The sequence below is a fragment of the Mustela putorius genome, unplaced genomic scaffold (genome assembly GCF_011764305.1).
Source record: "Mustela putorius furo isolate JIRA1106 unplaced genomic scaffold, ASM1176430v1.1 tig00000095_pilon_pilon_pilon, whole genome shotgun sequence".
In the NCBI taxonomy this organism is placed as follows: domain Eukaryota; kingdom Metazoa; phylum Chordata; class Mammalia; order Carnivora; family Mustelidae; genus Mustela; species Mustela putorius.
Genome location: NW_025421280.1, coordinates 36891883 through 36914146, shown reverse-complemented (window position 1 = coordinate 36914146; position 22264 = coordinate 36891883). Strand labels below are relative to the sequence as shown.

The 22264-nt window shown below is 56.2% G+C and overlaps 2 protein-coding genes and 1 long non-coding RNA gene across 10 annotated transcripts; 1 reads left to right on the top strand and 2 right to left on the bottom strand.

The window, feature by feature from the left end:
• The first annotated feature begins 114 nt into the window (after positions 1-114).
• LOC123393513 lies at positions 115-3917 on the top strand. Its single transcript, XR_006608292.1, has 2 exons — positions 115-364; positions 2591-3917. It is a non-coding gene; the product is annotated as an uncharacterized LOC123393513 (long non-coding RNA).
• Positions 1324-7240, bottom strand: SLC25A41 (solute carrier family 25 member 41). 4 transcript variants are annotated; one of them, XM_004771585.3, is made up of 7 exons: positions 6627-7240; positions 6277-6432; positions 5655-5807; positions 5370-5477; positions 2762-2929; positions 2532-2679; positions 1324-1777 (listed from the first exon to the last, which is right to left on the bottom strand). In XM_004771585.3, the coding sequence occupies exons 1-7, from the start codon at positions 6825-6827 to the stop codon at positions 1605-1607; spliced, it is 1107 nt and encodes a 368-aa protein (XP_004771642.1). In that variant the 5' UTR covers positions 6828-7240; the 3' UTR covers positions 1324-1604. The 4 variants fall into 4 exon arrangements, with proteins under 4 accessions (XP_004771642.1, XP_012900909.1, XP_012900912.1 ...); XM_013045455.2 differs by having other exon boundaries at positions 1324-1657; XM_013045458.2 differs by having other exon boundaries at positions 7134-7240.
• A 2918-nt stretch (positions 7241-10158) lies between these two features.
• On the bottom strand, positions 10159-21917 carry SLC25A23 (solute carrier family 25 member 23). Of its 5 annotated transcripts, none has more exons than XM_045085550.1 (11): positions 21571-21915; positions 20293-20517; positions 19612-19699; positions 19197-19308; positions 17999-18157; positions 17759-17911; positions 17482-17589; positions 16350-16517; positions 13008-13158; positions 11929-12109; positions 10159-11547 (listed from the first exon to the last, which is right to left on the bottom strand). In XM_045085550.1, exons 2-11 carry the CDS (start codon positions 20477-20479, stop codon positions 11409-11411), a joined length of 1446 nt encoding a protein of 481 aa, XP_044941485.1. In that variant the 5' UTR covers positions 20480-20517; positions 21571-21915; the 3' UTR covers positions 10159-11408. The 5 variants fall into 5 exon arrangements, with proteins under 5 accessions (XP_044941485.1, XP_044941476.1, XP_012900837.1 ...); XM_045085541.1 differs by having other exon boundaries at positions 20293-20419; XM_013045383.2 differs by lacking the exon at positions 21571-21915 and adding an exon at positions 19867-19922 and having other exon boundaries at positions 20293-20422.
• Positions 21918-22264: the final 347 nt, after the last annotated feature.

The window sequence follows — 22264 nt, the reverse complement described above, 5'->3', positions numbered from 1 at the left end:
GGGGGAGAGGGACGCCCCCTCCCGCCGCCGGCGTGACGGACGGCGCCGCCAGGCCAATGGGAGGCGGCCGCCGCTCCTGGGACACCAATCGCGGGCTCTGGAGGCGAGCGGCCAATCGGAGTGCCGCGAGAGGCAGTGGGCGGGAGGCGCCGCGTGACCGACAGGTCTCGGAGGCAGTGGGCTGCGGGCTGCCGGTGCTGGGCGGGCAAATCGAGGCGACCCGAGAAGGCAGGAGGCCCAATGAAGCGGGAGTTCCAGAACTACGGGGCGACTTCAGAACCGGATTGACGACTCCGGAGAGTCAAGTGGACAGGAAGGAGGGGCCTGGCGAAAGGCCCCTTTGACCAGGCTGGGCGGGCGCCAGGTGAGATAATCGTGCACGCAAGCCAATGAGTACGCGCAGAAGGCGGTTCTTGCGAAGATTGGCAGTCAATTTAATCCAACCCCTGACGAGCTCTGGGTGACGCGCTTAGGTTTGGACTGGATGGCTTTCCCTGTTAACCAGAATCCTTTTCTAGCCTTGATTGCTAAGCCAATGGCTGGGCCGTGGGGGCGGGTGCAAGGTGACGGACACCTCTCTGGACGAATGACAGGGTAGGAAATGAAGGTGCCCAGTTTTGGTGGGAGCCAATGGAAGAGGAGCTGCATTGGGGCGGAGCTGACCGCCAAACGCGAGCGGGGATTAGCCGTGGCGAGAGTGAATGGCAGTCGACGTGGGCAGTGCCGACCGGCTGCGAGGAATTCGGGCCTGACGTCTGGGTTAGCGCCCCAGGAGCCTGGTTGGGTAGGCCGGACACATGGCCTGCTCGAGGCCTTGGAGATCGGGTGCTTCCGGGAGGGGGTGGCCCAAGGGCAGGAGGGAACCCAGAGATCCCGGGTACCGCCTGTCTTCTCCACCCCGGGTTCTAGAGCCCCTGCTTCTCTTCCAGGCCTCATGCAACCAGTTCCCCTGCAGAATTCAAGGATCTAGGGCCGCGGGTTCTCTCCTAGGACCCTAATTACATCCCACGCCCTCTCCACATAAGGTCTGGAGATAAGAGCTCCAAGCGCCGATCCTAGGCCTCAGTTACTCTTCTGAACCCAGGCGTTAGGCGGGTTTACAATTCCTACTCAGGTCCAAGGGGCCCAAGATACCCAGGCCTCTTTCCAAGACCCAGGGCTCCCAGGTACCCAGCTTCCACTCCTGGGACCCAGGTATCCAAACTGCCCAGCTCCCTCTCGGACCCAGAGTGTTCCGAGTCCCCAGCTCAGCTCCTGAAACCAGGGACTCCTAGTCTCGACCCAGAGATACCAGATACCCAGCTCCCCTCCTGGACGCAGGTATCCCAGACACACCCGGCGGAAACGGTCTCTTTATTTCCGATTGTCTCCATGTCCACCGTTTCACCCTGAAGCCGGGTCAAGCCACAACGAGCCAACCTGGAGTCCAGACTAGTCCCTGGCCGCACCCTTGGGAAGGATCCCCAGGGATCTTCCGGCCAGGCCCCCAGACTGCTTCTCCGGACAAACTGTCCCCCTGGGCCTGAGCCTGGAGGGCTATTTGGGCCAGGAGACCCTGGATCCTTCTGTCCATTTCTGCCCAGAGTGTGTCAACTCGCCATCGCCTATACACCCAGGGTTTTCTTCATGGCTTCATACACCACGTAGCTGATGCCACCTGCTGGCAACACCTTCAGTAAAGTGGGAGTCATGCCTCGGTACAGCCCTGGCCAGCCCTGCTGGGCCAGGATCCGCCGAAAGACTCCGCACATGGTGGGGTTCGAGCCCTCCACAGTGTCTGTGGGAACAGGGGCAAGCTCAGGGCTTCTCGCAGAGATGATCTGGCCACCTGGCGGTGGGGGGGGTGTGGAATGTTGGGGGGTTGGCTGAAGCCAGGGGTCGGAGTCTGGGGGTCAGTTGGGAAGGAGCTTGGAAGACTGTTAGAGGAAATCGGTCAGTCTGGGGGAGAGTGAGATCAACCCAGGCAGGAGTTTTCAGGATTTGTTTTCGGGAACATCTTAGAAAGCTTTCACATTTACTTGGGAGGGAACTTCGAAGATCTGCCAGAGATTCGGGAGTGTGCTAAGGGGTGGTTTGGGGATATCTTCAAGATTCGGGTAGTGGACCGAGGACTTGTTTGGGTTTAGGGGCTGAGAGTCCATTTGGGGGGTACCCAACTTAGTGGGGGAAATGGTTATGACACTGGGAGGCCTAAACTTTGGTTTTAGCAAATTTAGGAATTTTAGGAATACAGGGTAGGTCTGTTGGAGAAGTGGGGAGAGCATTTGGGGAATATGTGTCTTGAAGTATGGTGTGGGGGCCTGAGTCACATTTGGGGGGTGTTTATGGGGGTCCATCGGGATATGTTCATTTCACTGGTTTGTAGGGTTAATTTGGGGTCATATTTGGGGGTGAGTCTTGGTGAGTTTAGAGTTCGGCACAGGTGGCCAGGATCAGATGTGGAGAGTTTGGGAGTCAGTTTTGGGGGATGAGAACGTTCAGCGTCAAGGCTGGGGGGGGGCACGCACGGTGGCCACTGGGGCTTTTCTGACCTTGGGCCTGCATCCGGGTGCGCACCAGTGTCAGCGGGTAACTGGCCATTTGGCCACAGGTCGTGGACAGTGTCACCGATGACAAACTGACCAGGCCACTGGGATCCTCCATGTTCCTGCCTGACTTCAACCAGAAACATCTGAGCATCTGCAAGAGAAGGGGGTCAGCAGGACACTCACGGCGGGCCTATGTCCACACCAGCCCCGGCACCCCTCTGTGGGACCCGCACCTCATAGACGGCCAGGTCCGTGCAGGCGTAGGGGATGATGCCAAGCATGTTGGGCAGGTAGCCGCGGTATAGGGCACGGGTGCCCTCCTGCTTCAGGATCTGCCTCGCACAGTCCAGCAGCCCCTTGTACTGGCCTGTCCGGCGCAAGGTCAGCCGTGTCTTCAGCACCTGGGGAGGGTGAGGAGGGAGGGCGTTCATCCGATGGAAAGCTCTCAGCGGCCCTCAGCGGCAGCCGGCGTTTCTGTCCTCCAGCTGAGGAAGCAGAAGCTGAGGAGTCCAGAGAGCGGAGGTTCGAACCCAGAGCCACGTGATCCCTTGGCTTGTGTGTGCCTCCACCCAGGGTTCAGAAGCCCCAGTGCTGACAGAGGCAAGAGGATAAGGGAAGTGGCGTGGACTGAGCGGAGTCACAGCCTATACCTGGCGGACACAGATGTAATGCCATGGGGGGGTGCAGACCCTAGGTGTCCTGGTTTGCCCGTTTTCCAGGAGGAGCCGGACATAATCTGTATGACATACCCCCAACATCAAAATAGTAGCAGCTCTACAGTTGCCTGTAAGACCAAACGCCAAGTTCGATAGGCAGAATTCTGAGGTGGTCCCCAAGTTTTCCACCTGATATGTATGCTTCATATAATGCCCGCCCCCTGACCTTGAGTGTGTGCTAGGCCTGTGACTATGGTGGGGTGTCACTCTCCTTGTCAAGTTACATGATGAAGGTGAAGGGATTGTGCAGATGTATTGGAGGTCCTGAAGCGCTTGATTTTAAGTGAAGCAAGACCAATTGTCCTAGGTGGGCCTGACCAAATCAGGTGATCCTTTTAAATGAGTCTGTTGCCAGAGACAGAAGAAATCAGAGTGATGGGGAGCATCCAGGACATCCTTCAGTTGGTCTTAAATGAGCAGACTGTTGTGGAGAGGACCACCTGGCAGGGACAGTACATGGCCTCTAGGAGCCGAGAACCTCAGTCCTACAACCATAAGAAACCAAATCCTGCCAGCAACCAAGGAACTTGGCAGAGGACGCAGGCCTCAGGTTCACTGTAGCCCAGCCAACACCTTGATTTTGGCCTGATGAAACCCTGAGCAGAGGACCTGACTAGCCAGTGCCCAGGCATGACCCACAGACAAAGGAGATAATAAATCTGTATCATTTTAAGCTACTGAGTCTGGCAGTTTGTTACACAGCAATAGAACAAATACACCAAAGACGAAATTTAACTGGTCGAGGGCAAGAATTATATGGAAAACAACAACAACAACAACTTTAAAAAGACCATTAAAGTCCATAAAAGGAGACTTGAACCCATGGAAATGATCTTGGACACCAGACCCAGCCTCATATAGATGGCAGGCATCTCTAAGCTTCTTTATAAATTGAATACCATCCCAGTAAAAACAAACAAACAAACAAACAAACCAATAGGTGACTTTGTTTTCTGAACTAGACAAGTTACTTCTAAAGTTACTTCTAAAGTTTATATGGGAAACCACAGGGGTGTAACCCGGAAAACCGATAAAGAGCAGGGATGGGGGATGAGAAAGCGTAAGATCAAGCCTGAAAAATTAAAGATGATAAAACTATAGGGATGCCCAGCTGGCTCAGTCAGAAGAGCTTGTGACTCTTGCTTGCAGGGTCATAAGTTCCAGCCCTGCGTTGGATGTAGAGATCACTTAAAAATAAAATAAAAGTAAAACTGTATAAACAACGATCTGGGGTTGTCAGGGACTCAGGAGAAGCAAAAAGAGGTGAGTAGGGGGGCACCTGGGTGGCTCAGTGGGTTAAAGCCTCTGTCTTTGGCTCAGGTCATGATCCCAGGGCCCTGGGATCGAGCCCCGCATTGGGCTCTCTGCTTGGCAGGGAGCCTGCTTCCCTCTCTCTCTCTGCCTGCCTCTCTGCCTACTTGTGATCTCTCTCTCTGTGTCAAATAAATAAATAAAATCTTAAAAAAAAAAAGGGTGAGTAGGCAGAACTCAGGATTTTTAGGGCAGTGAAACTACTCTGTATGACACCCTAATGGTGCGTACGTGTCCATATGCATCTGTACAAATCCAAGAATGGCAACTATGGGCTTTAATAATAATGTATCCATATTGGCTCATCAGTTGCAACAAACGCCCCTCCCCCACGCAAGACGTTAATAGCAGAAACTGTATATGTGGGGAGAGGTGTGTAAGAACTCCCGCACTTCCTGCTCCGCTCTTCTGTAAATCTAAAACTGCTGCACAAAAACTTCCTGCTCGGTTTTGCTGTAAATCTAAAAGTGCTGTACAAAAAAATCTAATTGTTACCTCCCGCAAGAAAAGGTGGGGGGGGGGGAGACACTAGTGCTTGGACAGACACAGCAGAGTAAGAAGAGAAAAGCCAAAAAACCTCTCCAGTATGCACAGGAGTTTAGTAAATTATCCCGGTTGCATCTTGGCTCGGCGAGGAAAAGAACAGGACCCAACCAATGCATAGGTGTTGAAATAACCTGCGAGCCATCTGGAACGCAAGTGGGACACACACCTCACGTGAAGGAGGGAGGGGGAAGACGAGGAGGAGGAAGCGGAAGCAGCTGCTGGCTAATTTTCACCTAGTTTCATCTTCCACGGGGAGGTGTTCTCTTACCTCCATGGGGTTGATGAGCGTCTGAGAGGTCGCCACAGCGAGGGAGCCAGCGAGGAGACGTTCCTGAAAGGGTGGGGACCCGTGCACTCCGCAGAAGTAATTCTTACACTGGAGCGGGAGAGAGGACCAGAGAGAACCGCTAACCTTCCTAGCTGAAACCCACCCTGGGTCTGGGGCCAGAGCGTGAAAGCGTGTCTTGGGTGAGGATCTGAGCTTGCAAGGAGGCGTAGGAGAGCTTTGGGTTGAAGGACAAAGGCTGGGCCAAGTGGGCCGCCCCCCGCCCACCTGTTCGAAGACGGAGAACTTGATGGCGTACTCAGGGGCAATCTTGAGGACGTTGATGCCATTGCCCCGCCACAGGGAGCGGAAGCCCCCTTCCTGGACCATGCTTCGGAGCCCCCCCAGCAGGTTCATGAAGTTAGTCTTGGAGGAGTAGACCTGGGGATGGGAGGCCACTGGCCCTGTGAGGAGCCTCCCACCCGGGTCGCCTCCGTCTCAGCCTGGAGCTCAACACTGGCCTGTCCCTAGCCACCCAACCCCGTTCCTCCTCCTGCTCCCTCCCCGCGGGCCTCACAGTGCTGTAACCCACGCAGACCCGCGTGCCCATCTCCGACCTCGTCTTCCTCTCCTTACCTGTTCTAGCTTGCCTTCAAAGCCATCCGAAGACCCTATCCCCAGTTCCCTTATCCCCAGCCCTACCCTGTGCCTCCTGCTGTTCTCTCGGCTCCTCCAACTTCAACCCCATTGGCTCCAGAGTCCTCAGCTCCAGCCCCCACCCTGGTCTCCATTCAGCCTCCTCCTGACTCCAACCCCCCATCCCAGCCCCACCCCCCACATCCTGAACCCCATCAGTTCTGCCTCTGTCCAGCCCCACCCCAAAGGCTCCAGTGCCGGCTTCCCCGCGCACCTGCATATACACCTTGGCTCGGTCCAGAGGGGCTGTGCCCGTGCGGGATACCGCCCCAGCCATGGCCCCTGAGAGCAGAAACTTCCACAGGGCGCTCTCGTTATCCACTTTGAGGACATCCACGGGAACCATCAGCTGCTCTCCTGTGTCCAGCACCTGCAAGGCAGACCCAGCTCCCACCCGTACTCAGCCAGGCTGGAGCTCCTTCCTTGAACTTCCAGAAGCCCCTCCTGGTGAAGGCCCATCCTGGCCCCCAGTGCTTCAAGGTGGAAAGCCAGGTCTGCTTGGAGGGGAGTGGGTCATGCAGAGGGGGCTGGAGGTGCTGGCCGACCTGCCATTCTCAGACTCACTTGCTGTGATGGGAGATGCTCCAGGTCATTTTCACGCACGTGCCCAAACACATACCCGTACACATGTGTACAGCCTGGATTCCGGGAGGGGGGTGGGGGCAGGGTCGGAGATGGGGCTTTGGTGAGCAAGGCCTTGACCCTCTTAAACAGGGTTTGGACACTCAAGCAAGGCTTCTGAGCTTCCTCAGGCTGATCTCCCATGGGAGCCGGAGGGTCAGGACACCCAGTTCAAATCCCTGGTGACAGATTTGCCCATCCAGCAACCAAGTGGGAGGGCCAGCTTATAAATTTGGGTACCGGGGCACAATGACGTCACAGAGGCCCTTGTGACCTCACTGGATGTGGTGGGCAGAACAAAATGTCCATATCCAGATCCCTCTAAAACCGTGGACTGGCCATGTTACGTGGCAAAGGGGAAAGTAAATTTGCCCAAGGATTTAAGGTCACTAACCAGCTGATGGGAGATGGGGAGATTATTCTGGACTCATTGCATGGGCCCAGTCTAACCTCACGAGTCCTTAAATGGTGAAGAGGGAAGCAGGACTGTCGTCAAAAGGATTCAACGTGAGAAAGACTTGACCGACCGTTGCTGGCTTTGCAGATGGAGGAGGGAACCACGAGCCGTGGAATGCAGGCAGGAAGACCCTCGAGGCTGGAAAAGGCCAGGAAGCAGGTTCTCCCCTGGAGCCTCCAGAAGGAGCTTGATTTTAGCCCAGTGAGATCCGGGTCAGGCTTCGGACCTCTGGAATGGTACATCTGTGTTGTTTGAAGCCACCATGTTTGTGGTCATTTGTTACAGCAGCCGTAGGAAACAAATGCACTGTGTGTTGTTGTCGTGGCAATGGGAGACAGAATTGAGGGAGAGTGGGAAGGTTCTGGAGCTCTGAGAGGGAGAGACACAGTTGGTTCCCAAGGTGAGACAAGCATAGCTTTGGAGGCAACCTGGATTTGAATCCCATCTAGGGCAACTCCTGCTATGTGACCCTGGGGTAATCGCTCTACCTCTCTGAGCTTCAGTTTCCCCATGTGTTAACTGGAAGTGATGATAACCTGTACCACATCATGTCAAGAGGTTGCAATGAGTCTTCACGGAGAGCGTGTCTGTCCTTTATGTGGTTTTGTTAAAAAAATCTTGATGTCATCCATGATTCTTCTCTTTCTCTTATGCCCACATTCTGTTATCAAATCCTGGCTTAACTTTTTTTTTTTTTAAGATTTTATTTATTTATTTGACAGAGAGAAATCACAAGTAGATGGAGAGGCAGGCAGAGAGAGAGAGGGAACAGGCTCCCTGCTGAGCAGAGAGCCCGATGCGGGACTCGATCCCAAGACCCTGAGATCATGACCTGAGCCGAAGGCAGCGGCTTAACCCACTGAGCCACCCAGGCGCCCCCTGGCTTAACTTTTAATATATACCCGGAATCTGGCTGCTGCTCACCATGTCCATGGCCTCCACCCTGGTCCAGCCCCATGATGGATTACCTGGACCAGTGCAGCTGCCTCACTCTGGGCCCGTCCACTCTTGCCTCTGGTCTACTCCCCACAATAACACCAGAGGGCACCCGTGAGCCCTCCCCGTCTCTGCCCCACAGCCCTCCAGGGCTCCCATCTCCCTGGGGTAGAAGCACAAGTCCTCTCTTTTGCCCCCAAGATCCTGCCTGACCTCCCCGGTCCCCTTCCTGCCCTTCCCTCCCCCCTTCCTCCTCCTTACCCAATCTGCTCCAGCCACACAGGCCCCCTCCCCGTTCCTCCAACACGCCAGGCTCAGTGCTGCCCCAGAGCTTTCGCACTGGCTGTTCCCTCTGCATAGAATGCTGTTTTCCTGGACATCACCATGGCTCCCTCCCTCGCTGTCTTTAAATCTTCATGCAATCTTTATTCATAGCACCTTTGCTTCCTACCCAGCTACACATTCACTCGTGTGTGTTACTCATTGTTTGTCTCTCCGCACTGGAATGTGGGGTCTTTGAGGGCAGTGATTGTTGCGTGTTGCACAAAGCCGGGTCTGGCACAAAGCAGGGGTCCGGTAAATAGATGAGAAAGGGAAGGAGACAACATGGCAAAGGGCTCAGCACAGAGTCAACGTATTGAGTACTTGCTCAATAAATATGTTCTTCTCCCTTTGAAGATGTCAGTGATAATGTCCCCTATTTTGTGGGTGGGGAGACTCCAAAAGAGAAAAGTGGTCTGTGTGGTATTACAGCACACGTCAGTTCCCAAGGCCCCAATGGTGGAACGGGCTGTAAGAAGGTGGACCGGAAAATAGTTGTTGACTGGCCTCATTAAATAAAATCAAAGCGGTAACACTCCATGCTGGTATGACCGCAGTAAAAATAGGAATGCTAATTCCTCGTTGGTAGCTGTGTGTATCAGACGATTTCTCGGGTGGCGGGACGCTGAAATCGTCATACCCTCTGACCCAGCAATCCCGCTTCCGGGAAAACGATCCTCAGGACATAATTTAAAGGAAGTAAAAATACAAAATAGTTAGCAAGGCTTGAGTCCATCTTTGAGTGGGTGGAAAATCATATCTCTGTGTGCATATCAGTTAGCTGTTGCTGTGTAACAAATTACCCCAAATGTAACAGCTTAAAACACAAACAGGATGGTAAAAGGAGAAAGTTTGGTCATTTGAAGACAGGCAGAAATTGGACCAATTGGGTCTACAGGCTGAGGACTGCCAAGTGCCCGTGACTACCAGAAGCTGGAGGAGGCAGGAAAGATCCTCCCCCAGAATCTTCAGAGGGACCATAGCCCCATTGACACTTTGATTTCAGACTTCTAGCCTTCGGAACCGGCAGACAATAAATTCCTGTTGTTTTTAATTCACCATAGCCAAAGGTGGAAGCAAGCCAAGTGTCCCTCAATGGGTAAATGAATAAACAAAATATGGTCCATCCACACCCTGGAATATTATTCAGCCTTAAAAAGGGAGGACATCCTGATACCTGCCACGATGTGGACGGACCCCCGGGGACACTGGGTCCAGCGAGAGGAGCCAGACCCAGAAGGACCCATCCCGCAGGACCCCACTCCCAGGAGGGCCCAGAGGAGTCCTGTCCACACAGGCAGAGAGGAGAGGGTGGGAGCCGGGGCTAGGACAGGGGGTGGGGAGTCCATGCTTCGTGGGGACAGAGTCTCCATTTGGGGAGATGGAAAGTTCTGGAGACAGAGGGCGGGGGTGGTTCCAAGACAATGTGATTGTGCTTCGTGCTGCTTAGAGATGTTTAAGATGGTGTATTTTGCGTGCTGTCTGGTTTACCACAATAAAAAAGTACCAATCTAAAAACTGTGTCATTTTAAGCCCCCAGTTTGTGGTAATTTGTTACAGCGGCCCTGGGAAACATAAAAAGGGCGCATGAATGTGGGATTTTCCCCACATGTGTCCCGTCCACAGCTACGGAAACCGAGGAAGTCACTTCCTGTTCTCCTGGAGCTGTGTGCGACAGAGTCTGGCCCATGTCCCTTCCTCGGGGGGTAGTTTGAGGTGGTCCCATGTTGACCCACCCCCTTTCAGGAAAAAACACAAGGAAAGAGCTTAGAAAGTGTATTCCTTTTGTTCTTTTCCTTTGAAATAACACAAGCAGGCAGGGAGTGGGACACGGTGTAGGTGGGGGGGGGTGGAAGCCATAAGGGGGGGTCCCCCAGCCCCCCCAAAACAACCCAGTTGCTCTTTTGTAGTCCTTTCCTCGGGTTCCCCAAGGACTAGGGAGGAGGCATGGGAGGGGTCCCCCAATTACGCTACGCTCTGAATCCAACTATAAAGTGCAGAATGTACAGGTTCCTGGGGGGGGGGCGGGGCGGGGGGCTTGAGTTATCTGAAGGGGAGGAATGTCTGCTCCTCTCTGGTAGAAAAATAGACCTGGAGTGAGTTTGGGGGATTTGGCTTGTTTGTTTTGCATAACTGGATGCTTGGCTCCCTGGAAGGCTAGTCTGTGTAGACTTGCTCCCGGCTCCCAACCCTGAAGCCCGGGTAGAGGCTGGCAGTGCTGAGATGTGTTTGGGGGAGTCCCCATAATGTGTCCCCGGCCTCAGATTGCCCCCAAGAGAGAGCAATGGGAGGTCATCGTCAGCCTAAAGGTGAGAAGGGAATGGAAGACACCGCCGTGCATTGTCGGGGGTGGGGGGAAGTTTTGCCACAGGGACCAGAGGTACAGCCGTGCTGCCTGGGTGGCAGGCATGTCCAGCCTCTGCCTAGGGCGTGGGAGGGGGCATCTCCTTCCCCAGCTGCTGGCTTCTAGTCATGTCAGGTCTTTGGACAAGTCCCATGGGTCTTCTGGAAGCAGGAGGCCAGGACCTAGGCTTCCAACAGGCCCCTTAGACTCTGGGCTTTGTGGCATGGGACCCTGGGCTCTGGGGTGTGTCTGGGACAGGGGCACGGGGGATCCAGGAAGCTGTCATTGGCTTATTGGGATCTATCCAGACTTGGAGTCTGAGCATTCAGGATCCAGTGCCAGGGAGGATTCCGGTCAGAATCCAGGGGTTAAGGGGCTGGGATCCAGTGCTTGGAAGGGTGGTGGTGGGGGGGTCTACCTCCTATGGGTGAGGTTTCAGCATCCAGTGCCTGTGGTGAAGGGGTTTGGGGGTCCAACAGCCGCAGTCACCAGGACCCACTCGCTCAGCCGTTGGGCTCACATTGTGGATTTAGGAGCCAGGATCCAGCCGGTCAGGGCTTGGGAATCCGAGATCCAGTGGTTGTGGGTTGAGGGTGTAGTGGTTGAAATGTAGGGAATCCAGTAGTCAAGCAGAGGGATCCAGGACTCAGTGTCAAGGTAAAGGAATTCAGGAATCCAGTAGTTGGGGTGAGGGGATCTGGGATCCAGTGGCGGGGGCCCCGGGATCTAGGCATTGCATTGTCAGGATCCGGAGGCTGAGGCTTCTTGATATCCAGAATCCAGTGGCCGAGCTTGGAGATCCAGGGCTGGAAGCATGGGGATCTGGGATCCGCCAGTGGGTCTGGGGATCTAGGACCCAGTGCTGGATCTGGGGCCTGCGGGGGCTCGGGGCTGGCTGTTTGGGTGTAGTGATGTGCACTTCTGTAGTTGGGCTGTCAGGGTCCATTAGTCGGGTTGTGGGGGATCCCGTGGTTAAGTCATGGAGGTCCAGGACCCCGTGTGTGTATGGGGGTCAGTAGCTGCGATCCAGGGGTGCAGAACTCAGTGGATAAAGTGGGGGATCCTGTGATTTAGTGTGGGGAGCCCTGGGATCCACTGGCTGGGCCATCAGTCTCCAGTGCCTGGGGTGTGGGGGTGTCATGATTGAGGCGAGGGATCTAGCGTGGGTCAGGCTCTGGATCCCTCACCTGGACGTGACCCCCAGGGCCTGCTTCATGTTCTCGTAGACCACATAGGAGATGCTCACAGCCGGGATAACCTTCATGAAGTTGGGGGCAATGCCCCGGTAGAGGCCCCACACGCCCTCCTGGGACAGGATGTGACGGAGCAGACCCAGCATGGAGAGCTGGGGGGCACCCTCGATGGAGGCTGGGGGGGGTGGGGAGGCCAGGTGAGGCCAAGCGGCCCCTCTCACTTCCCCCTCCTACTCCCCAGGGCTGGGCCTGCGGCCGTTACAGCACGAGAGAGGAGGATTAGCTCAACAGCAGGACCTACTCAGAGTCAGGAGTTCTCCAGGCTCTGGAAATGGCTGCTCACCTTTTCACCCCGCTTCTGAGGGCCCAAGTTTGGGGACAATTAGAAACAGAGAAGGTGCGTGTATGTGTGTGGTGGGACAGGGGACAGACATTTCCTCTGCCTGGACCCCAGTCTAAGTCTGGCTCTTCCTCTTCTCCTTCATTCAACCCCAAATCCATACTGAATCGTGGAATGATTATTCAGCACCTCGCTTCCTGTGCAGCCTGTGAGCTCTTGGAGAGCAAGGACCCAGGTTTATGCGCTAATACAGCCCCGGAGAACGGAACACAAATGCTAAAATTCCCAGGGAAATTCCAGAAACAGATTCAGGAGTGTGTATGTGTGTGGGTGGGAGAACCCTAAAAGAAACCTACAGAGGAAAACAATAAACCCATAGCCAGCCTGGTCCCGCCCCTTCTTACCCGGATCCTCCCTCCCCTTCCATCAGGGTAGCCCAGCCTTGCAAACGAAGCTCCAGTGAGCAGCCCTCCCCGCTAAGCTTGCTAAGGGCTCTCTCCCAGTGCTCGCTCATCTGTTCTCCTCGCTCAGAGAAGGCAAAGGGCTCCTGTTCCAGGGTCACAGATGGGTACACTGAGGCCCAGAGATAGGTAGGGACTTTAGTGAAGGCCATCCAAATCCAGGAGGATCCCAGCCGGGGACCCTCCCTAGCCAGGAGGAGGAGCTGGGGATGGGCAGGTGGGGCCCGAGAGGTGATGCTCTTCCCTGTCCCAGCCTCCCGCCCAGGCCTCACCTTGGGCCTGCATGCGGGTCCGGACCAGGGCCAGGGGGTAGCTGGCTATCTGGCCACAGGTGCTGGAGATGGTGCCACAGGCCAGGAGCACGAGGATGCCTGGGTCGGCCGAGTCGTGGCTATACTGCTGGAGCCACCGGTTCTTCAGCGTCTGGTGGGGGTGAAGAAGGCAGTAGAGTGTGGGTTGGATCGGAATTGGGTAACACCACGCAAGACCCTGGCTTTGGAGGTCCTGTTCCCTGGCTTCTGCCTCCCCTGATGGCCGGGACGTGCTGAGTGCCCCACGACACGGTACCTGTGTCCTGCCACTCAGGCCCCACCTCCACCTTCTATGGTATGTGTGAGGACGCCCCCCACCCGCCACTGTCCATGCCCTTGTCCCTGGAAGCTGGAATATGGTACCTCACATAGCAAAAAGGACTTTGCCGATGTGATGGAGTTAAGGACCTGGAGATGGGGCACAATCCTAGATTATCCAGGTAGGTCCAATGTCGTCATAAGCCTCCTTATAAATGAGGAGAGGGGACAGTAGAAGCAGAGGTGGGGGACAGGTTGGAAGACACTGCGGAGTTGGCTCTGAAGATGGACGATGGGTCCACCAGTCAAGGAAAATGGGTAGCTGCTAGAGAAGGGGACAGACGAGGCAACAGCCTCTGCCCTGCAGCCTCCAGAAGAAAGGCAACCCTGTCAACATCTTCATTGTAGCCCGGTGAGCCCCATCTCGGACCTCTGGCTTTCAACACTATGCGATAGTGAGCGCGTGCTCCTTTGAACCCCTAAGGTTCGGGCGCCTGGGTGGCTCAGTGGGTTAAAGCCTCTGCCTTCGGCTCAGGTCATGATCTCAGGGTCCTGGGATCGAGCCCCGCATTGGGCTCTCTCCTCGGCAGAGAGCCTGCTTCCTCCTCTCTCTCTGCCTGCCTCTCTGCCTACTTGTGATCTCTCTCTGTCAAATAAATAAATAAATAATCTTTATTTGACAGAGAGAGATCACAAGTAGGCAGAGAGGCAGGCAGAGAGAGAGAGAGAGAGAGAGAGGAGGAAGCAGGCTCCCTGCTGAGTGGAGAGCCCGATGCAGGACTCAATCCCAGGACCCTGAGATCATGACCTGAGCCGAAGGCAGCGGCTTAACCCACTGAACCACCCAGGTGCCCAATAAATAAAAATCTTAAAAAAAAAAAAAAACCCGAAGGTTGTGGCCATTCATTACAGCAGCCACAGGAAGCTAACATGCTCTCCAGCGTGGACACGCCATCTGCATCCCATTCCACTCACATCGGCGGACTCCCAACTGCCAGCGGCCCCAGTTCTGCCCGAGGACTCCTGCTGGACCCAGGTGATGCTGCTCTGAGCACCCAGGAATAGGCAGGAAGTGCTGGGAAACGAGCACCCCACTGTCCCCAGCAGCAAGATGGAACAGCTGTCTTGGCGTATCAATGCCCCGGCTCCCTTGCGTCCCTGGTGGGGCGTGTTCTCGGCTGCCTCCAGAGCGCGCGAGCGCCCCCCACTGGGAGCAGGATTGATCTCCACCTGCCCACACATTAACTTGCTTGATAACATGCCCTTAAGGGTTCGGGAGGGCATCCCTGCAAAAGATACGATGGAGTCCTAACACCAAGCCCAGAGTGGTGTATTTGGCTTTTCAAGCAGCCAGCCCCTTATGAAGCCTCTTGGGGAGGATCTTCTTTCTTGCTCTGGGGCTGGGATGGCTCTGAGGTTTCACGTCCTATGTCACTTCTAACCCCTTGATAATCGCTGTCCCGAAGTGTGTGGAGAGGGACTCAGGGCTGGGATAGATCAGTGAAGTCCGGGCTGGGCAAGGAGTGGGTGCCTGGGAAGCAAGCGTTTGCCATTACTGCCTTTGCGATTTTAATAGCCTTCGTTTGGAGCAGGATTTGCCAAAGAGGTGTTGAGCGAGTGTTTAAGAGTTGTTGAAAAGAAGTTCTAATGAACCCATAGATATGGCCATCGCTGGGCCAAAAATCAAAAGCGCGACAAACCCCCCAAAAACAAAAACAAAAAAACCCAGCGAAATCACTTTTCTGCACACTTCTCAGAGCTTTTAAGGGACTAACATAGGTTTTGAAACTCCAAGAGGGCACAGGGTGTCTCAAACCACTTAAAACTCCCAGCTCCCTTTTTGGATGAAGAATGGATCAAACAAAGTTCTGTCTAATTTCTGCGCACAGCCCCCCAGTGGCTGCCTCTTGCGCCCAGGAAAAACCAGCCACATCACCAACTTCCTGCTGACTCCAGTTCCTCCGCTCCCGGCCCCCTCTGCCTGGTTCACACGCCCTCGTTCACTGCCTCTCGGAGGCCTGCCTGGACGCCCTCCTGCCCATTGTTACTTTCAATTACACATCCTGTTTTATCCTCTTCTGAGAACTTCGCAGGATCTGAAACTACTTGTTGGCCCGAGGACTGAATTCCTTGCTCATTGGAGTGGGTGCCCCAGGAAAGCAAGGACTGCGTTTTTATGTAACGCTTCCCAGTGCCTTGGGATGCTCAGTAAATCATTGCTGAGTGAGCCAGTGAGTGAACGAGTGGTGGCCTTGTCTCGTGGGGCTGCCCGGGTGCTGGGAGATGGGCAGGTCAGGGACGGATGGCAGGCGTGCAGCGTTGGAGGCGAGGCCCAGCGTGAAATAAAAATGTGCAGGGTCCCTCGTCCAAAAACGATTAGGGATTTCAAGATCGCAACAGCAGGGCATCAAACCAAGAGCCGGGCCCTCGGAGGACGGGGCCCTTGGCGACTGCACTGGTCCCTGGCCTGCGAAGCTAGCTCTCTCCTGGACACAGAGACTTTGGGGGATGCCTCGGGACATGTGGGGCCGTGCTACTTGGAAGAACCTGGTGATCTCACCAGGAGAAGAGAAAAGTCAAGACCCATGGAAGAGACATCACACCCTCCCCCCACCACCCCGGTCCCAGCCCCGACTCCTGCCTCTTTTGATCAGAGATGGTGGCCACGGAGTGTGGTTTCTATGAAATGGGCAGTCCGTGGAGAAGACATCGGCTGGGTCCAGTACGTGCTCTGGGGAGACCGGCATTTCTGAAGCTCAGTTCGCTTTCTCCCACGATTGTGTGAGCTATGGTAGGCCCCGACCTTGCCCGGGCCTGAGGCCCAGTAAGGCTGAACTGCCCACGGAAGTGGGAAGAATTCACGCAACGATAAAGGTGAAAAGTCAGGGAGTCAGACAGCCAAAGGGGTTCCCCAGAATCCCAAGGCCCGTGGCGCTTCTCCACCCCAGCTATGGCCATTCACTGAGTCAGCCCTAGGGGAAAGGGGCGTCCTGTGGGCAAATCTGAGGGGAGAGAAAAGGAAGGAGGCGTGGGCCGCCCACAGACCTCATAGACGGCCAGGTCGATGCCGGCGTAGGGGATGATGCCGAGCACGTTGGGCAGGTAGCCGCGGTACAGGGCGCGGGGCCCCTCCCGCTCCAGGATCTGCCTCGCACAGTCCAGCAGCCCCTTGTACTGGCCCGTCCGGCGCAAAGTCAGCCGTGTCTTCAGCACCTGGGGAGGACCCCGGTTATCCCTGGGCAAAGTGCTTCCAGAAACACCACGCCCAGGAGTGAAGACTCCTCGGAACAGCTGCTTCCAGGAGGCTCTACCCTGATGGCAAATGAATTTAACACACCACTTTCCCTAGAATCTTCTGCCATCCCCAAATCTCTATACCTAGAAATGGTTACATCTCTCAGAGTTGCATATGGTGGCCACTGCTGTCTCTCAATAACTTGTCCCCCCCACCCACCCTTAATGATAGAAACTATAGTTTTCAGCAAGGACACAGCCTCTCAAAATAAAGACTACGTTTCTTATTTTCCCTAGATATATGACCAGGTGACAAAGTCTTGGCCAATGAAACAGCAGGAGAACAGGTATGTGTGAGACTCAGAAAGTATCTTTAAAGGCAGGGAGGTGTTCCTTCCTTCTTCTATTCTTCCTTATTGACTGGAAGAGGGTTGTGATGACTGGAGCACACACAGCCATTTTGGTCCATGAGGTGAGTGCTGTATTCTGAAATGCTAGAACAAGATAGAGGGCAGGAACCTTGGTCTCTAACACTTGGAAGCCACCATACCGGTCCTGAACTGCTTACCTCAGACTTCCTCTATGTGATTTGAGTTTTCCATCGGAATCCTGACACACTGCACAACCTGAAACCTGAAATGATTCCCCTGGAAACAAATAGCCTGGAAATCCATATCCTTAGAAGAGGCATGTCTGTAAACAGCTGGCCCCCACAGTTGCTGCCTAAATCGTTAGGATCAGTACCGCCATCCCCAGAAGTCACATTTCAAATTGCAATGCCCACAGAGACTACACATGAGACGGCATTTCTCTAAGGAGCCACAGTCCAAGTCAGGGAGAGGCAAAGTTACAATCCCAATGCCCATCACAGCATGGAGTGACGTGGCTATTGCAAGCCCCCCACCCTGCAGTGTGGCCCCGGCCAGAGTCCCCCCCTTCTCACCTCCATGGGGTAAATGATTGTTTGGGCCGTGGCGCCAGCCAGGGAGCCAGCCACAAAGCGCTCCTGCACGTGCAGTGTCTCCTGCTGCCCCCGAATGGCCCGCTTGATCTGAAAGTGGGTGACACAGAGGTGGGCAGGACCGCAGGTCCCCTGCGGAGGACACCTCCCAGGGGAGCAGATACCCACTCCTGGAGTCCTGCAGACAACCCCCCTTGCACCCCCAAGCCAATCCTACCAGCCGTCACGGCCAGCTCACATCTCCCACCCCTGCCCCCACCTGCTCATAGGCCATAAACTTGATCGCTGACTCAGGTGCAATCTTGAGCACGTTAATCCCATTGCCACGCCACAGGGAACGCATGCCCCCCTCTCGGATCATGCTTTTGAGGCCCCCCAGGATGTTTAACTTGTTGGTCTTGGAGGCGTGGACCTGCATGGGGAAGATAAGGCAGCTTTGGGGGTCCCCTCCCGGGGCCGAGGCCTGGGAGAGGGAACGGATCTTTCCAGGGCCCCTCACCTGCATGAAGACCTTGAGGCGATCCAGAGGGGCCGTGCCCGTCCGCGACACAGCCCCTGCCACCGCACCCGCCACCAGCTGCTTCCACCACATGCCAGTCAGCTTCTCCTGCTCTGAAAACTCATCAGGGACAGTCAGGCACTCACCGATGTCCAAGACCTGAGGACACAGGGACTGGGGTGTCAGACCGTCAGAGGGGCAGGGAGATGGGCTCCAGCCCTACCCGAGAGTGTCTCCCTCGTGAATCCCAGGACACCCAGAGTGTCCACCCATCAGTCTCACTTGGAGAGCCCAGGAGATCCCTCTTGGGACCCCACCAGGTCCCAGCAAAACATCCAACCTGACTCCCATGTAGGATCCCAGTATCCCTCTGCCAAATCCCAAAGAAGCCCACTCAAGCATCTACCATATAAAGATCCCTTCCAGAGCCGATCAGTACTCTGAAGGATCGTACCCAAGGATCTCCTACAGAAGGATTCCAGAAGATCCCTCCAGGGTCACCCAAGATCCTAGCAGGGACCTGCCACATAAAAAGGCCAGTGGATCCCTCCCAGGACCTCCGCAGATCCCACAGGGAAGCTGCCCCCAGGGATCATCCCTCCCCTAGGATCTACCTATAGACCTCCCAACCAAGTCCCTCACGGATCCCCAGGGTGGGAATGTCTGGATCTCCCAGGAGGATCTCAGAAGATCCCATAGATGGATTCCCTTCCGGATGCCATCAGATCCCACTGGAAGCATCATTCAGAAATTCCCACCCAGAAGCGGGGGATTTAGAGCACCTTCTCCCCCAACTTCCAGTGGATCTCTTTGGATCTTCCAAAGAAGGTGGATTTCTAATGAGTCCCTTCAGCAGCAGACCATTTACCAAGGCAAAAAGAAGCCTGCAGAAGGGGAGCTGTGGGCGGAGGCTGGAGGCTGGGTGCCCCATCTGGTGAGCTCCTCCTTCCCTGTGCTCCCAAGTCTGCCCCTGGCACCCCGAAGTCGGGTCTGAAGGGCTCCAGCCAGATCACAGACCTCCCCTAGTGGGTCCTCAGTGCCCCGAGCCCCACTCAGAGGAAGAGAGGACTAGAGTCTCCTCCCTTGGCTGTTCCCAGTGGCTCTTCCTTCTCAAGACTCCTGGCCCAGCCCCCTCCATGCCCAGGGGAAACCAGAGCAGGGCCCAGCCACCACGCTAGGAAAGCAGCCCCCACCTCACCGTAGAATGCTTCCAGAAATAGACCACATCCTCCACATTCTCCAGCGAATGCAACAGGAAGTGGTCGCGCCATTCCTGCCAGTCGATGGTCATCGTGCCGTCACGGTCCATGCTGGGGGTGTAGGGCAAGGTGGGGACAGAATCAGTGCTGGGGCTGGGCGGCGGGTGCTGAAATGAGGTTCAGTTGGTCTGGGGGAGACTCACGGCCTGTGTGCTGAGAGTGCACCATTTTACAAAGGGGAAAACTGAGGCTCGCTCCAAGATGTGAAGCATCCGGCCCAGGATTTGCCTGACTCCCAAGCCCACCTCTCAGCTCCACATGCCCTGGGATTGGGTCTGGGGCCTAGAGACTCAAGGTGGCCAAGGGGTCCCGGGGACCCGAGTTACCTGGGATTTGGGACCCCCACCTATTCACCTGTGCAGAATTTTCTCGGCTTGCTCCAGCGAGATGGAAATGCCTAGGGCCCGGAAACTCTGCTGGATCTCAGACACATCAATATGACCTGGAGAGGGGGCCAGAAAAGGGTGTGTGTGTGTGGGGGGGGGTTACCCCAGAGCCCAAGTGCAGTACAGCTCAGAACGGGGATGGGCTAGGAAGACCAGGGGATCCAGGAACCCAGGATGAGATTTGCAGCTGGGTTGGTGGTGGGTGTGGGGGTGTGTCACTGACCCAGTGGCATCAGAGAGGTGGGACTGGGCAATGTTGGGGGGCTGAGCTCCTCTGTCCTGTGAATGAATGAAAAAATGAATCCAGGGATAATTATGGGGATCTTGATGCCTCAGAGAATTGAGAGGCAATATTAGGGACCCAGAAGAGGCTATGGAGGAGTGTCTATGCCTCATAGGGAATCCAGAAACAATATGGGGCATCTCTGTCCCTTAGAAACTTCAGGGTAATAATAGGGGTCGAATCCCAGAAGGGAAAAGTAGGTGGGATGGGCCCACGAGCCCAACCACCTAGCTGGGGGGTGAGGAGAGCTCCCAAAATAGCCTGTGAGTCATCCGGGAGAAGTGGCCCTCCCCCCTCCTCCTAGCGCTGCCAGTTCTAACCCCATTGGTGTCTCCAGGGCCCCCGCAGCCTCTCCCTGGGCCTTACCATCCTGATTCCGGTCCAGACTGTGGAAGAGAAGCAGCAGACGCTGTTCCCGCTCCTGTAGGTAGCGGGAAAACTCCTCCAGGTCCAGCCCACCACCTGGGTCGGCGTCACCCTCGGGGGAGATGCCCTGGCAGGGGGGGAAGGGACAAGGAGCTCCAGGAGGCCGCTCCCCATCTGCAGGGGCCATGACAAGCTCAGGGTCCAGGAACTCAGAGCCGCCAGCACCTAAAGGACAGGAGCAGGGGAAGTCACCCCTCCACCTGCCAGCTCACTTCTTAGCAAAATGCCCAAGGCCACAGTAGGTCTGCGAGGTCAAAGCAGTCCTCCAGTTTTCCTGGCAAGCAAACTGAGGCTCTCCAAGGGCGAGTAACTTTTTCAAGGTTACAGAACTGGGAGGTGGTAGGTAGCCTTGGGCTCTTGTCTCTGAAAGCCTGGCCTCCCAGCTGTCTCTTAAAAAAAAAAAAAAAAAAAAAAACCCACAAAAAACCCCCGTCCATATGGCAGTTTCAGGAGCTTCTGTTGCGGACATCTCTGGGCAACATGGGGGCAATGAGAGTTCCAAGCTAAGCCCCCACCAGGACTCTGGTTTTCCACCTGGAAAGTAGGAGGTTGTCCTGGAGGTCTCAGCGTGCTGCAGACACACTCCAGTGGCATCTGGGGCTAGAGGTGTGAAGGAGACCCGCACAGGCCTAGGGCAGGGCTCCCGCTTTGCTACATCCTCTGCTGAGGGTGGCCTCGGTCGGGATTGGGCTCTGGGCTGGGGTTGCCTGGGGCATTAAGCCAGGCCGGGGAAAGGGCCGCCAGGGAAGTGTAAACACGGAGAGGCTGGGGCAGCTGGCTCGGAGGGCAGTGGGTGCCCAGAGGAGCGGAGGGAGGATGGGAAAGGGTGTGTCTCCTGAGGCGAGGAGCAGGGTATGTCTTGGATGGGCAAAGAGTTCAGAGGAGGGTGTGTCCCGGGCAGTGGGCAGGAGACCCGACCCGCTCCTTTCGCGGGCAAGACATCCCCCACCCTCGAGGCACCGGCGAAGGGGGTGGGGACCGGGTGTTGGCAGCTGAACCGCAGGCCTGGGGCCTCCGTGGCTCTGTCTTGGGCGAGCCCGTTAGGCCCAGACACGCAGGGCAGGGGGAAGGAGAGAGAGATGCCCAGCCTGGGCACCCGCACTGGAGCGCAGCCACAGGCAGTCGCTGGCCGCTGCAGCGCTCCATTCAGGGGCTCGGGTTACCGGCGCCGGCGGGGCCGGAGCGCCGCGCGCCAGGCTGGGGTCCCGGCGGGGGTACCTGTTGGGTGTCGCGGTCCGGGTCGCCCCCGCCCAGCCGGGCCAGTCCCTGGCGCAACTCGCGCACGTCCACGCGGCCATCCTTGTTACTATCCAGCTCCTCGAAGAGGCGACCCCAGCGCTGCCGCCGCTCCGCATCGCTCGCGCCCCCCCGCATGGCGCCGGCCCGGGGGGGGGAGGGGAGGCCCGGCGGTGGCGGCCTCGGCGGGGGCTTTGCGGCTCCCCCTCCCCCCCGGGGCCCCGCAGGGCCGGCTCCGCGGCCACTGCCACCGCAGCCTCCGCGCCGCCCGCCCGGCTCTAGCACTTGCAGGAGGCGGCGACTGCTAGTCGTTGCCGCCCGAGCCAGAACTTGCGTCTCCTCCCCCGATCCGCTCGGGGGGAGGGGGCCGGAGGCGGAGCTGCGGGTTTGGGGCGGAATGCCGGGTGATGCTCTGGTAGTGCACGGGATGCACCAGGGTTCATTCTGGGGAGAGGGGCTAGAGAGATCAGTGGTCTCCATTCTGCTCTCCGAGTTCCGCCTTGCGTGCCTCAGTTTACCCTCAGTCCAAGGGGGCGCAGTCGAGAGATATCAGATTTGGTTTCGTAATCCGTTTCCATTTGACCTCCTTCTCCTACTATTCCTCTTTAGGCACTAAGGTTCTCTTTTTCCCCAGACATACTCAAGAACCAACCCTACACCGCCCAGCCCTCCATCC